This window comes from Aulonocara stuartgranti (assembly GCF_965226115.1).
Source record: "Aulonocara stuartgranti genome assembly, chromosome: 10".
Taxonomy (NCBI): domain Eukaryota; kingdom Metazoa; phylum Chordata; class Actinopteri; order Cichliformes; family Cichlidae; genus Aulonocara; species Aulonocara stuartgranti.
This window is the reverse complement of record NC_138946.1, coordinates 21,020,132-21,033,563: the sequence shown is the minus strand read 5'-3', so window position 1 is coordinate 21,033,563 and position 13,432 is coordinate 21,020,132. Positions and strand designations below refer to the sequence as shown.

Here is a 13,432-nt window from a genome sequence, read left to right as displayed (position 1 = left end):
CCATCGGCTTATCGTAGGAAGGAAAAATATATGTCAATGCTTTTGCATTCTTTCGGAAATGTAGCTGGGTAATTATGTCATTGGCATCGGTGAGCCACTGTCAATATGTGACATATTGAAATCGCGTTTGATTTTGCGCTTGTTTTTTGCTTTCACTTTGCAATCGTGCGAACTGTGTATAGAGAGCGACAGCACTGATCTGTGAGTGATGATAATTTGCGCACCAATTCCTCTGACATCGTCTTATTAATCGTTAGCTTACTATGCAAACATGACAAGTGAAATCTCCCGCAGCAAGCTTAAACATATGAGAGGTTGATCGCGCAGAGAATCGCTGACCGTTATGTGTGTGTGTGTGTGTGTGTGTAAAAGCAGCAGGATACATATTTTAGTTCTGCTGAGCCAAATAAGACAGGTCAGGGTGAAGAAGTGACAGCCAAAGAAAAGCTTACCACAAAACGGAAAAGTTATGACAAATCAGACTATAAGGCAAAAAGAAAGTGCAGCTTTATGGTTTCATGGACAAAATAATTTCTGTGGCTGCAATATGACGAGCTAAATAACCAGGGGTGCACATAAGTGGTCCGCAGGTGCGCATTCGCTGTCAAAATAAAAAACGCGCACAAGATAAGAAGTTGCAATGCGTGTTTGTGTCACGGGGTGGAGAGGGACAAGTTACCTAAGATATTTTTATTGTGCATGTTTGGTTGTGTTTTACTTTCTTTAATATTGTATAGTGTTGTATTCTTATGGGTTTTATTGCATGTTTTATGGTATTCATCGGTGACTTGTCCTGGAAAGTCTCCGCCCCTCCTTGATTATGAACCCAACACACCTGTGAGGTCCCGGAGGCCAATAAGAGTGATGGGAGACGAGAGAGAAGACACTGATGGTGGAGTGAGGACTGGGAGAGTGAACGGTATCAGGCGGTGGCGGCGGCCACAAGCCCAGACGGGCTGGTGCCGCTTGGTTTGCCACAGGAAAGCGGTGGCAGAGTTGAGAGCTCTGCCCATTCGGGAAACCGGAACAGAAACATTGATAGGGCGGCGAGACGCCGCCGGGTTTTCCCTTGGCGGCTCCACTGCTCAATCCGTCTGGAGGAAGGTTTCCTTCCTTCGCACAAAACCACTGTGGAAGTAGAATCAGCCTTCCGCCTCCGTTACATAATTGGCGTCGTCGACAGGATCTGGTCAAGAGCAGTTGGGGTAGCTGAGGGAATAGCAACTTTGATGATGTATGTGTATTCTGGTGCCCCGGTATTTTTGAAGTTTAAAGGGTTAGACAAAAGAAGAAGGATGGATTGTTGGAGCCAAAGCCAAGGACCCCTGAGCAGATGGGTATGGATAATGTGCGCAGGTATGAGTGTTGCCCACAAGAAGAGTAAATGAGGAACTTTCGACCGAGGTTGCCATGGGAGGTCAGCTGCAGGGTTGCGGGAAGTGGGGTTATGGGTTGCTGCTAGGCAGCAGTGCTTGGGATGAAGCACGAAGCCCAGGTTAGGCCTGGAAGTATCCCCACAGTGGCAGCGAGGTGCAGCTTAGGACCTAATGGTTTCCGGGTAGCTATGCTATGGAATGCGAAATGGTTCGCTTGTTGTGGAACTGGACAGAATGGCGCACTTTGTATTTTTCCTTGGGGGCCGAACAAAAAAGAAAGAAACCAGACTCCAAGAAGGTTGCAGGACCGCAAGTTGGGCCTTAGCAGGGACTGCTAATATTTTAGTGTGGGGGGATGTCATGGGGTGGAGAGGGACAAGTTACCTAAGATATTTTTATTGTGCATGTTTGGTTGTGTTTTACTTTCTTTAATATTGTATAGTGTTGTATTCTTATGGGTTTTATTGCATGTTTTATGGTATTCATCGGTGACTTGTCCTGGAAAGTCTCCGCCCCTCCTTGATTATGAACCCAACACACCTGTGAGGTCCCGGAGGCCAATAAGAGTGATGGGAGACGAGAGAGAAGACACTGATGGTGGAGTGAGGACTGGGAGAGTGAACGGTATCAGGCGGTGGCGGCGGCCACAAGCCCAGACGGGCTGGTGCTGCTTGGTTTGCCACAGGAAAGCGGTGGCAGAGTTGAGAGCTCTGCCCATTCGGGAAACCGGAACAGAAACATTGATAGGGTGGCGAGACGCCGCCGGGTCTTCCCTTGGCGGCTCCACTGCTCAATCCGTCTGGAGGAAGGTTTCCTTCCTTCGCACAAAACCACTGTGGAAGTAGAATCAGCCTTCCGCCTCCGTTACATTTGCGTACATAAGATTTTCTGGAGGAGGACCGACATTTGTTTAGAACTCTTAAAGATGTCGAAGAAGCTCCTTTAAGCAATTACTGTGATGTTCCTCCACCTCCAAAGAAATGTCAGGAGTCCGAACCACAAAAGAAGCACGTATTTTCGGAAAAGTAGTTGCAGGAGGTGAGCTGGCTTCAAACAAATGATGAACGCACAGAGATGTGGTGCGGAATGTGCCGTGAAAATTTAATAAATGACAAATTAAAAAGGCATGAACATTTTTTTCTGTATCGACAAAATATCGAACCGTGACACCAAAGTATCGAACCGAACCGAACCGTGAATTTTGTGTATCGTTGCACCCCTAATATATAGGTATACTATCATGCAGAACTAAAAGTCCAAGCATCTAGACTGCTCTGGCGTCTATTTACTGTTGTGCAAAAAACAGTAGGTGTAGACATTCCCAAAACTCTACATGTTAAGACCTATTACAAAAAGATTTAGTCCTTTATAGGTTCTAAAATTAATTAAAGAAAATCTCAGATGAACATCAATATGAATCAATATTTATTTGTCACAAACTAAGTGAAAAAGAAGGCACTCTGTGGGAAAAACAAAGTAGGCCTACAGCCAGTTATTCAGTAGCCTGTAGCCTTTAGCAATAACTAAAAGGAATTGTTTTCCATGCAATTTTATCAGTTCCTCACATCGTTTTAGAGTCATTTGTACCACTTTTCTTTGTGGGTGTTTATTTATGCACAGCTTTCTTAAGGTCCTGCCACAGCATTTTAGTCAGGTTGAGGTCTGAGCTTTGATTCGACTATTGCAACATCTTGGTTCTTTTCTTTCGTTTCCTTTGTAGAGTTGCTGCTGTGCTTGAGATTTTTGTCCTGTTGCAGTCTGAGTCAAGTTTTAGTTGTTGACAGATAACAGATCGCCTCACGTTTGACCCTCGAATGCTCTGGTATACAGAAGAGCTCACGGTTGACTCAATGACTGCAAGATGCCCAGGTCCTGTGGCTGCAAAACAAGCCCAAATTTTCAGTCCTCCGCCACTGTGTTTGACAGTTAGTATGAGGTGTTTGTGCTGACTTGCTGTGTTTGCTTTTCACCAGATGTGAGAGTACTTTGTTTTTCATGTGGCTGCATATGTGGTAGAAAATAAAGAGAACCATAAGAGGTCCTCTTTTAAGCACCCCCATGAGGCGTCTACAAGTAAATCAATTATATATGACAACAAAAAATAATGCTCATGATATCACATTGATGTCATCGAGGTTATTTATGCTGGGAATGTGGGGTTTAAGTGCAAACTGGGTAAATTGCATTTTGGGAAGTGTAGGATCCAGAGGTTTTGAAGCCATTCGTACCACAGGGCCTTTACAGCTTTGTGTCCTGCATCTGTCATTATTTATTGACATAGCTGATAAATATAAAAACATCTGTTAGTATAAAACATCCCTTTGTACTGCATTCTTGGGGTATTTTGGGGTACTGTTTATGTCTATATAAAGCAACTGCTCACACTGAAACTGTGTTGGCAGATTCAAGCACAACTGGCTGTGATTAATTACTCATCGACTGATCAGGCTCAAAGGGGAATTTGTAGTTGCTTTGGTAGTTATCCTTCTGACTTTTTCCTGATAACAGATTCTTTTAGAATTGCAGAAGGAGCCTGAGGTAACAGCATGAAGCCAGGATTCATCGCCTGCACAACGGTAATGCGGGAAAAGAAATGATCAGATTCATCTGCTTTATTAATTACATAATCTAAAATTTGCACATGTTGGCACAAACACAAACAAAGAAAAGGAAGGTGTATGTCCCAAAAGAGCTGGTGAAAAAAGTGGAAGGTTTACCAACTAAGTGCATCTGAGTTATTTTTTCACAATCTCGTGAAGAGTTCTTGGAGAGATCTCCAAGTTTGTGATGAGGTCAGTAAACGCCTAGAGTGTACTTGGAATAGACAGCCATCAGAGGGACTGATTATTCCCAAAAATGTGGAAAACTAACATGTGTAACAAACGTCTTGCACAAGAGTACATGTCTATTTTTCTTCCAGCATTAAAGAATTACAACATGACAGCACTGGACTGCAAGTACTAATCATCATCATTTCTAAATTACTTTGTAACAGCAATCTGGTCAAACAAAATAAGTTCATGCTAGGACTTCCTGGCTGCAGAACAAAATCCATAATGTTAGTGAAAGCAACAACAAGTCTCAGGGCACTTTAATGGAGTCGCACCCAAGCCTGGATAGGGAGTAAAAGTGCAATTTGAGAGTCAATAATGAAAACAATCTGATCATTTATAATCTATTTAGCATCGAGGATTTTCAGCAGCTGTTGTGTCCAATACTGTGGAATATCGCTGCAGCTCAGACAAGCTCGGCTGTGTGGAGCTGAGCTCCACTGGACTGGAAAAGAGTATTTCTGTAGAAGGGTGTCTCTGCCATTTGGCACAGGCTCCTCATTACCAGCAAAAATATAGTTAAGGATGAAAAGACCTGAACAAGGCCATCAGACTGGAGACCAGGTGTTTGCCTGATAGCACTGAGCAGCACTGTACCGATTGTTTTCACTGTGTCAAACTGTTCATCCATCAAGACTAACTTTTTAGTGAAAAAATAATAGAACACTGCTTTAAACTAATTACAATGCTGAAAGTTGTTTATCGCTAAGATTTGTGTGACACCACAATGACAGCGATTCTCATGCTAGAGCTCAGTGATTGATTTCATTAAAACATATCACTGGAACCCAATGCTGACTCTTCCACACACAAAACTAAAAGAGTTCCTTCTGCATGCACTCCATTGCTATGGTGAGCAGCTACTGTAATTTTTTTCACTGTTTTTATTATTAGGCATGTTTCCCGGGGGCAAGGTTTCAGAAATTCACAGTAGTTATACAACACAACCACAACACCATGTTAAAGCAGCGCACGCCCAATCATGCAGACACCCCGGTTTCAATAACTAAGCACTATCTTCTGTTGTCAAAGGAGCTTGCAAAGAAAAGCGTCTGGACTTCTTTAAGTTACTTGAAGACGTTTCACCTCTCATCCGAGAAGCTTCCACCAGCGAGGGAGGATAAGAAGGACAGACGCAACAACATTGTCATCCCCTATGTAGCCGGTGTATCAGAAAAACTCAGGAGGGTTTTCTCCAAACATGACATCCCGGTGCATTTCAGACCCAGCAACACGCTCAGACAAAAACTGGTTCACCCGAAAGACAAAACGCCAAAACACAGACTTAACAATGTGGTGTATGCTGTACAGTGCAGCGAGGAATGCCCAGACCTCTACATTGGAGAGACCAAGCAGCCACTTCACAAGCGCATGGCACAACACAGAAGAGCCACCTCCACAGGACAAGACTCAGCAGTCCATCTGCATCTTAAGGATAAAGGTCACTCTTTCAAGGATGCCAATGTTCACATTTTGGACAGAGAGGACAGATGGTTTGAAAGAGGAGTGAAAGAAGCCATCTATGTCCACTGTGAGCGACCATCTTTGAACAGAGGCGGTGGTTTACGACACCAACTCTCTGCCATCTATAATCCAGTTTTGAGATCCCTTCCCAGACGCCTTAACGCCCACTAACATCCTGGGCCATCTGATCTCAGGAATTCGCATGATAAGGTGGGGCCAGGTTTCACAATGAACTCACCCGAAACTCTGGCTGATTGGGACCCACACCCAATTTCACACCTTGGCTCAGGCGATTAGAGGACCATCAGGGGGTCCTTTTGTCCCTCTGTGGGGGGAAACTCCCACTAGGTTTATATCTGGGACTCTCCACCATTTGACCTTAGATCTGAAGAAGCTTCTCGGATGAGAGGTGAAACGTCTTCAAGTAACTTAAAGAAGTCCAGACGCTTTTCTTTGCAAGCTCCTTTGACTACGATGACCTGGATGACTGAGAACCTTCACAGACATACTATCTTCTGTTGTGTTTACATTTTTGATCAAACTGAAAAAGACAGTGAAATGCAGAATTAAATTATAACCAAGCTGCTTTTATCCTAAAGATCCTGGAGCAGCATGTTAACCCTCAGAGTACATCTTACTTGTGGTTCCCACTGGTTCCGGGAGCATAATGAGAGGCAGAACCAGGCTCCAGGTTTGGGTTTGGAAGGCAGACTCTCTCTGTTCTAACATTAGGCTTCAAAATTTCCTTCTATGGCTGGATCAGGTGACTCTGATCCATTGTTTGTGCTGCATTAGGCCCATTCTGCCTGTTCTTCGTCTCTTCTGTGTCTTCCCCTCCCGAGATCAACACCTCAGCTGTTCCTCGGCTCGTTCCATAAAAGTTTTATCACCTTTTTCCCTACAACCTCCTCGCATGTTGAATCTGGGTCCCGTCTTAAACCGAACCCCCTGCCAGAGCACGCTTTTTTGTTTAGCGTAAGAAATGCATAAATGTTTTATGATTCAATCCATACAGGAGCAGAAAAATGTCCCGACATGAATGTAAAAACCCAGAATCCCTGCACCCAGTATCTTCAGAGTGCCAAGTGATTTATTCCACAGGGGCTGAACATGCATTCCACATCTGCACGCTGCACTCGAGACAAATAATCAAAATCATATGATGGACAAGACCATGAAATCAAAAAGGGAATGAGCAACGAAAACAAACAACTACCACTCTCAACTTGTAGTAATACCGCACATTGGCATCGAAACCTAAATCATTCTGCACTGCAGAAGTCTGTTCAAAGTTACGAAAAGATAATAATCAGCCACATAATCATTTTTGAAAATCTCATATATGTGTGAATGTGTGTGTGAATGGGTGGATGACTGGATATGTAAAGCGCTTTGGGGTCCTTAGGGACTAGTAAAGCGCTATATAAATACAGGCCATTTACCATATAAAAGGTGAGTGAGAGGGTGATGCACAATACCCATGGAGAATAGCTGATTGGGAACCATTAGAGGGTGTACAACATTTTCAAATACAGCAGGGCTTGATGTGGACTTTGTTGCACTGTTAATCTACCCCAGTGTTCCTTCAACAGAACAGGGTGTTTGCATATAAATGTGCACAAACAGTCTAAAACACCTCTCCTCACCCAAAACAAAACAAAAAGAGAGAAAAAGCTCTCTCTACTTTCTGTTTTTGCAATGAGCTCTACTGACAAACTCCTAATGAATACAATGCATTCATCCTGGATGGATTCTGGTCACAGCCGTGGCGGCACAGCTGCTCAGAACTGTCAGGCTTACGGGGAGCAGACAGTGGCACACTTTTTTAGTTACAATTAGACACACTTGCATCTGCTACAGCTTTGTGAACTCTGCACTTCAACTCTAGAGCTGATAGTCGAGGAAAACATTGCTCGATTTACTTATTTCTACTCACAGTAATACAAAGAAAACATTTCAAGCCAAAGAAAATCTGCTCGGCTAATTATTTGGATGTGACTGTTAAACAGATGGAGATTCAACTCAGATTTGGTCAGAGTCTCTGTCAGACTTGATGGCGGCTTCTTGCTCCATTGTTTTCGCGTGGACCATCTTATATGTTCTTTTCATGTCCCTCATCAGCGAGAGAGCTTCCTTATATTCTTGCTTACTGACACCTCTGCTTTGTAGGGTAGTGGCTGGACAGAAAACAGAGTGTTATTTAAAGAAAGAGGGCTTTACAGGGGAAATATGTTGACATTCACTGCGTATAAGTAGGAAATGTGCATACCTAAAGGGACCACTTTTACTGTTTTACTCTCTCTGATTTCTTTGATCATGTCCTCTACCCTTTCAGTCAGCTGCTTCACAGGTTTCAGAGGTGGCAGCTCCTTAATCTGTGTGCAGTAATTAATAAAAACGTAGTTAAAGTCGCTCGGTTTATTGCAATTTACGAGCCTGCAAATGAAGTTTGTGTGGCTAAACATCAAACCCTTTTCTCTCGCTCCCTGTACGGCGTCTGGATGCTGTCGAGCTTTGGTTTCGAGTCCCTGTAAACATGGAGATTCTTCAGTGTGTGCTCCAGCATCCGAACAGCTGTTTGAATTCCTGCACAAAGAAAGGAAGAGAGAAAGAAAGCATCAGTATTCTCCACGGTCCCGCTGTATAGCCAAACTTTACTGGCTTTGAAACAATTGACAAAAAAACGAAATGGCTGCAGATGAAAATACATTCCTCCTTCCTCACCATTGAGCTTGAGCACACGAGGGTTCGGTTCGACATCCATCAAGAAATCAAACTGCTTTCTCTCCTTGCTGTCTGCAGTTTCTTTGTCTTCAGGAAGAAGACCAAATTCAAACTCAGGTCCATCTGCTGCCTGAGCATGAAATAACACTGACTACGTTAAAATGCTGCGGCATTAACTAACATTTAAAAAACTTGGTAAAATGATGGATTTTTATATCCCAATGAGGAAAACTACTGAAGAACATACCTGAGTAAGAAAGAAGGGTTTTCTTTTTTCATGGAAGGTGTGGTTTCTGCTGTTTTTGCCTTCATTTTTGCCAGCCTGGCTTTGTGGATTCAGCAGTATTAGCTTCTTTGACACCTTTGGTATTTTTTCATCCACCTCCAATATGAAAACATTGAAAACATAATGATTCATTCACTGAAATGGAACTTTACAGTGATTAATACAAAAGCAAAAAGCTTGATAACACACACCAGACTTATTTTTATCCATTTCTGAGCAATCAATCATTAAGTTGGCCTTGAAGACCTTAGTGCATGCAAATCCACTTTTAATGGATTGTTAGCATGACCCCACTCTACGCCCTTACAGAGTTTTATCAGAATTCATAAAAAACGATCAAGTTTAGAGGCAAACGCTACCAAAAATATGACCACCTTGGAGTCAATCACACGTCCTTTCTGCAAAATCACTAAACCTAAGATTCCAGCCTGGACATTGATACAGCAAAATTCGAAGGATCGTGATCAAACACAAAAAAGTCCAACCTTCCATTTTGGTTCAGTGGACACTTTCAGCGGGCGCTTCACAACCTCCGGTGTTTTCTTCTGCTTTATTGTTATTCCAAGTCTCTCCTGCATGTAGGCCAGCAAGGGAGGATCTCCTGTATTTAAACAAAGACATGATGAGGTTGTTTCTGAAGCCCCGAACACCTATTTTAAAATGATTCTTTACAGGAGGAATATTACCTCTCCTCCGCGTGGTTATGGGGTTGAACTGAATATCAATTTCACGAAGCTTTGGGAAAAGAGTGGCAGCCATCAGTGCTTCCTCCTTAGCAACCTGATGAGAAACCACCGGTGTGTCACGCTACCTCGTTTCCCAAAAATAGTGGATTTATTTATAAAAAGCAGCAGCACACCTTGTTGTCAGCTAGGTTGAGGTACTGCAGCGCTGGAAGAGGTAAACTGGATTCTTTGCGGTTCTGCTCCCAGTTGTGTTTGCGAAAGATCTAGAGTGACCACGAGACACACAAGTTTAATGGGAGAATAACACCGAGCTACAGTGATGACACATCTAAAAGATCATGGACGAATTACCTCTGAGATTCTTGTCAAATACTGATCGGAAGGCTCCGAGTGAGCGAGTGCTGGATCGGGAGAGATATTTTTAAAGGAAATTTTGGACACACATGTGAATTACACAAAGCTGATGCCGAGTATTTACCCTCTTCCTCCTCTTCTTCAGTGGCAGTCTGCACAGGTTTGGAAAAACCCACCAGTTGCATGAACGGTATTTCAGAAATGCAGTTCCCCTGTAGGCTTAAATGCTTTAGCCTGTAATCAACAATTAAAAATGCTTAATGAGCGTTTCCACTAATTTGCTGTGCCTTGTGATAAAGGAGTCCATGTTAAGAAACACTTTTATTTAAAAGTGCAATTTCTCACTTGCACTGTGACGCACAAAGGCTGGCAATATGCATGCAGACTTTTTAAAAGTGCATTTATAATGAATATTTTGTATGCAAAAAGTCTTTACAGGAAAACTTACAGACCTCGTTAGGTTTTTAAGGCTGCTGAAGACTCCAGAGGTCAGTTCATTATCATCAAGCATCAGGACTTCTAGAGCTTGAAAGCATGTGTCTTCATCTTTAGCCGGCCTACACGTAAACGAAGAAATGCTAAATGTGTGTGATGATACAATTAAAGTGAAATAAGATTTTATGTATCTATTTTCATCAGTGACTTTGGTAAACCATTCAACCCCTCATTTACACAAATCAGCCAATCACAGGGCAGCAGCTCGCTGCCTCTAGCCATGTGGTCATGGTCAAGACAACCTGCTGAAGTTCAATACGAGCATCAGAATGTTTACAGAGGTTGACCTCAAAGAGAGAAAACATCCCTTGACTGGCAGGTCTCTGGGAGAAAGTGCTGTTGATGGTGGAGGTCAAAGGAGAATATCCAGACTGCTTCGAGCTGATAAGAAGGCAAGGGCAACTCAAATATCCACTCTTTACAACCAAGCTCCTGTGAGCTAAGAGCAGGAAAAAAGGGCTGTAAGTTAAACAAGTTCACCAAAACTGGACAATAGAAGACTGGAAAAAACATGAAAGCATTGATCCAACCTGCCTTGTATCAGTGGTTCAGGCAACTGCAGGTGGTGTAATGGGACATTTTCTTGGCACACTACCTTAGTCTAAATGTCACAGCCTACTTGAGTATTGCTGCAGAGCATTTTCATCCCTTTATGACCACAGTACCCATCTTGTGGTGGCTGTCTCCAACAGGATATGCCCTGTCTCCATCTCCATCTGTACCATGGAGCTTTAAGGCAGTTCTGTAGTCAAAACACTGTCCAAACTGGTACTAGCAAGGTGTACCTAAGTGTGAATTTGGAGCATTTGTGCTCCCCCTTTTGGTGGGTTTGAAAACTACATTTGTGAATGTTTCAGGAATGAAATGTGTCATGAAATCATAACCAAGGTACTGGATAACTTCATGGATCATGATAATCATAACACTTAAAACATGCTGAGTTAACACAGATTTTAAAAGATAGCCATAAATTATTTCATCTTGGAATATTTTACTAATTATTTATGGGAGCTGGATTCAGCCAGTTTAATGACTACCACTATTGGATTTGTAAATTTGTAAATCAGGCAGCTTTTTATACCTAAAGTTTGTTTTGTTGTCAGTCATTTAACACAAAGCAGGGCAGAACTGTGTGTGTATGTGTGTCTGTGTGTGTGTGAGGTGGGGATAGAAGACCAAGACTACACTCGCAAATTCTGTTTTTGCCCAGTACCAATGTGCACATACTTCTGCAGTTTATTCATTTGAAGCTTTTCAGTATAAACGTACATCAAAGTGGGCAGGAAAAACGAGCAAATTCATCATCTGAACTGATGGACGGCTAACGTCTCTTGATCGTGGATGAAACGTGGTAAAAAATAGATTGCTATTTCAGGCACTTACAGCTGAGTGGGGTCTTGGTGTGAGGAGCCCAGATTAGGAGGGAGATGCTGAAGCTGATTTGCAGTTAGATGAAGGACCTTAAGACGTGGGAGCCGACCGAGAGAATCAATAGCATCAGGTGATAAGCAGTTGTAGGACAAATCCAGAACCTGCGAGGATTAAAATGCACTGTTCGGGTGAACTTAACCACATTCAAAAGAAGAAGGAGAGAAGAAGAAGAAGAAAAATGGCACACATTTAACTCTTCCTCTGAATGTCAGCATCTCTTTTGCACATTCACAGTTACAAAGCACCGCCGAGTCATCTTACCTCGAGAAGAGGGAAGGCAGCAGCATCAAACATCAAGTCGCTAACCTCATTTAATGACAGGTTGAGTTCTCTTAGAGACACAAAACTACTGAAAGATCCTGCAGGAAAAACAATGGACAGCCTCTGATATGACTTCATGAAAGAGGCACACACAGCGATGCTAGAATGAAATCTGCAGGATAATGTATACATGCATATTCACCTAGAGAGAGGGAGTTAATAGATGCGTTGATGTAAGCCACGTTATCAAACACCTCGAGTTCTTCTGGTTTGACCTGTGACCCCCAGTATAAAGGAACTAATCACAAATGATTTTAACCAACAGGCTGATAAAGGTAAGTAAAAGTAGGAAAAGGTGGCTCTTACAGAGCTTAGTTTCTGCTCGCTGATGTCCAGAGAACAGAGCTCAGAGGGTCTGTCAACATGATGCAACTGGAGCTGAAAAAGAAAATAAAAAAATATCACTGTTTTTCTAACTTTTGTCAGATAAGCGTTTGTGTGTTGAATTCAAGGTTCATACCAGGAAAGCTCTGTCTAATGTGACTCCATGAGAAGTATCAGCCAGCTCGCTCTCACATTTTTTATAAGCTGCTTTTGTTCTCCTACGTTGATGCCTGTATTTTTGCTCCTCTGCCTCCCTGTAAGCTGCAAGCCAGTGCCCAGCACCTATAAAAGCAAAGATGGATGACTAAAACCACGCCAGCAGGTGTTTTCACACAGGTAAACACTCTTCATTATTGGTTAGTCTCTTCATTCTGGATCTGTCAGTTCTTTTCTCACTGAGCAGTGCATCTGCTCACTAATGCAAATATCTTATGAACCAGTGACATGGCAACAACCCAGTATATTTTGGCTTAGACATGTCAAGATGACCTGCTGAAGTTTAAACTGAGGATCAGAAAGGTGATTTAAGTGGCATAATTGTTGATTCCAGATGGGCTGGTCTGATTACGGATATGTGGGCATGTATGTTCAAAATTAAACTATGATTTTTGCCAACTATGATTTCTCTCAACTAATCCCACCATTCATACACCTGTATACAGACAGACACATACAGTTTAATACAGTGTAGACAGCTCAGTAGACCAAGCACAAATATTATTTAGGGTATGGCCCAAATTCCATTCATAAAAGTGCCCTTTGGTACTGCTTGAACTTCTGGGCCCCTTTTGATAAATAATATTTACTTTGTACTGTACATAGCAGTAGCTCACATTACAGCATTTACAACATTAGAGTAACCAGCTAACTTGGTTTTGGTGCTGTTCGTTTTCACTATATTTATTTCACTACTATAAGCTAGTTACAACCTTGCTTTATTTCAACATACCGTCTCGTCTTCTGTGGTGTGAAGTCCCGGCAGGGAAACAATTTACAGGATAGCTCCGCCCTGCGTCAGCGGTGTAGGACTCTGAAGTCATCCTGACTGCAGCCAAATCCATTTATCACCACACTGTCAAAAAACTGCTACAATGTGTTTGATCCCGAGCTTCAGTGAAGCTCTCTGTATCTTAGCAACAG

The 13,432-nt window shown here is 42.6% G+C and overlaps 1 protein-coding gene across 1 annotated transcript; it reads right to left on the bottom strand.

Moving 5' to 3' along the window:
• Window positions 1-2,656: 2,656 nt before the first annotated feature.
• Window positions 2,657-13,367, bottom strand: xrra1 (X-ray radiation resistance associated 1). Its single transcript, XM_082549489.1, has 17 exons — window positions 13,242-13,367; window positions 12,429-12,574; window positions 12,275-12,346; window positions 12,111-12,183; window positions 11,909-12,006; window positions 11,600-11,748; window positions 10,174-10,278; window positions 9,846-9,955; window positions 9,719-9,768; window positions 9,541-9,630; window positions 9,368-9,461; window positions 9,167-9,282; window positions 8,643-8,777; window positions 8,396-8,525; window positions 8,142-8,257; window positions 7,941-8,046; window positions 2,657-7,848 (listed from the first exon to the last, which is right to left on the bottom strand). Exons 1-17 carry the CDS (start codon window positions 13,351-13,353, stop codon window positions 7,694-7,696), a joined length of 1,857 nt encoding a protein of 618 aa, XP_082405615.1. The 5' UTR covers window positions 13,354-13,367; the 3' UTR covers window positions 2,657-7,693.
• Between the last annotated feature and the right edge of the window lie 65 nt (window positions 13,368-13,432).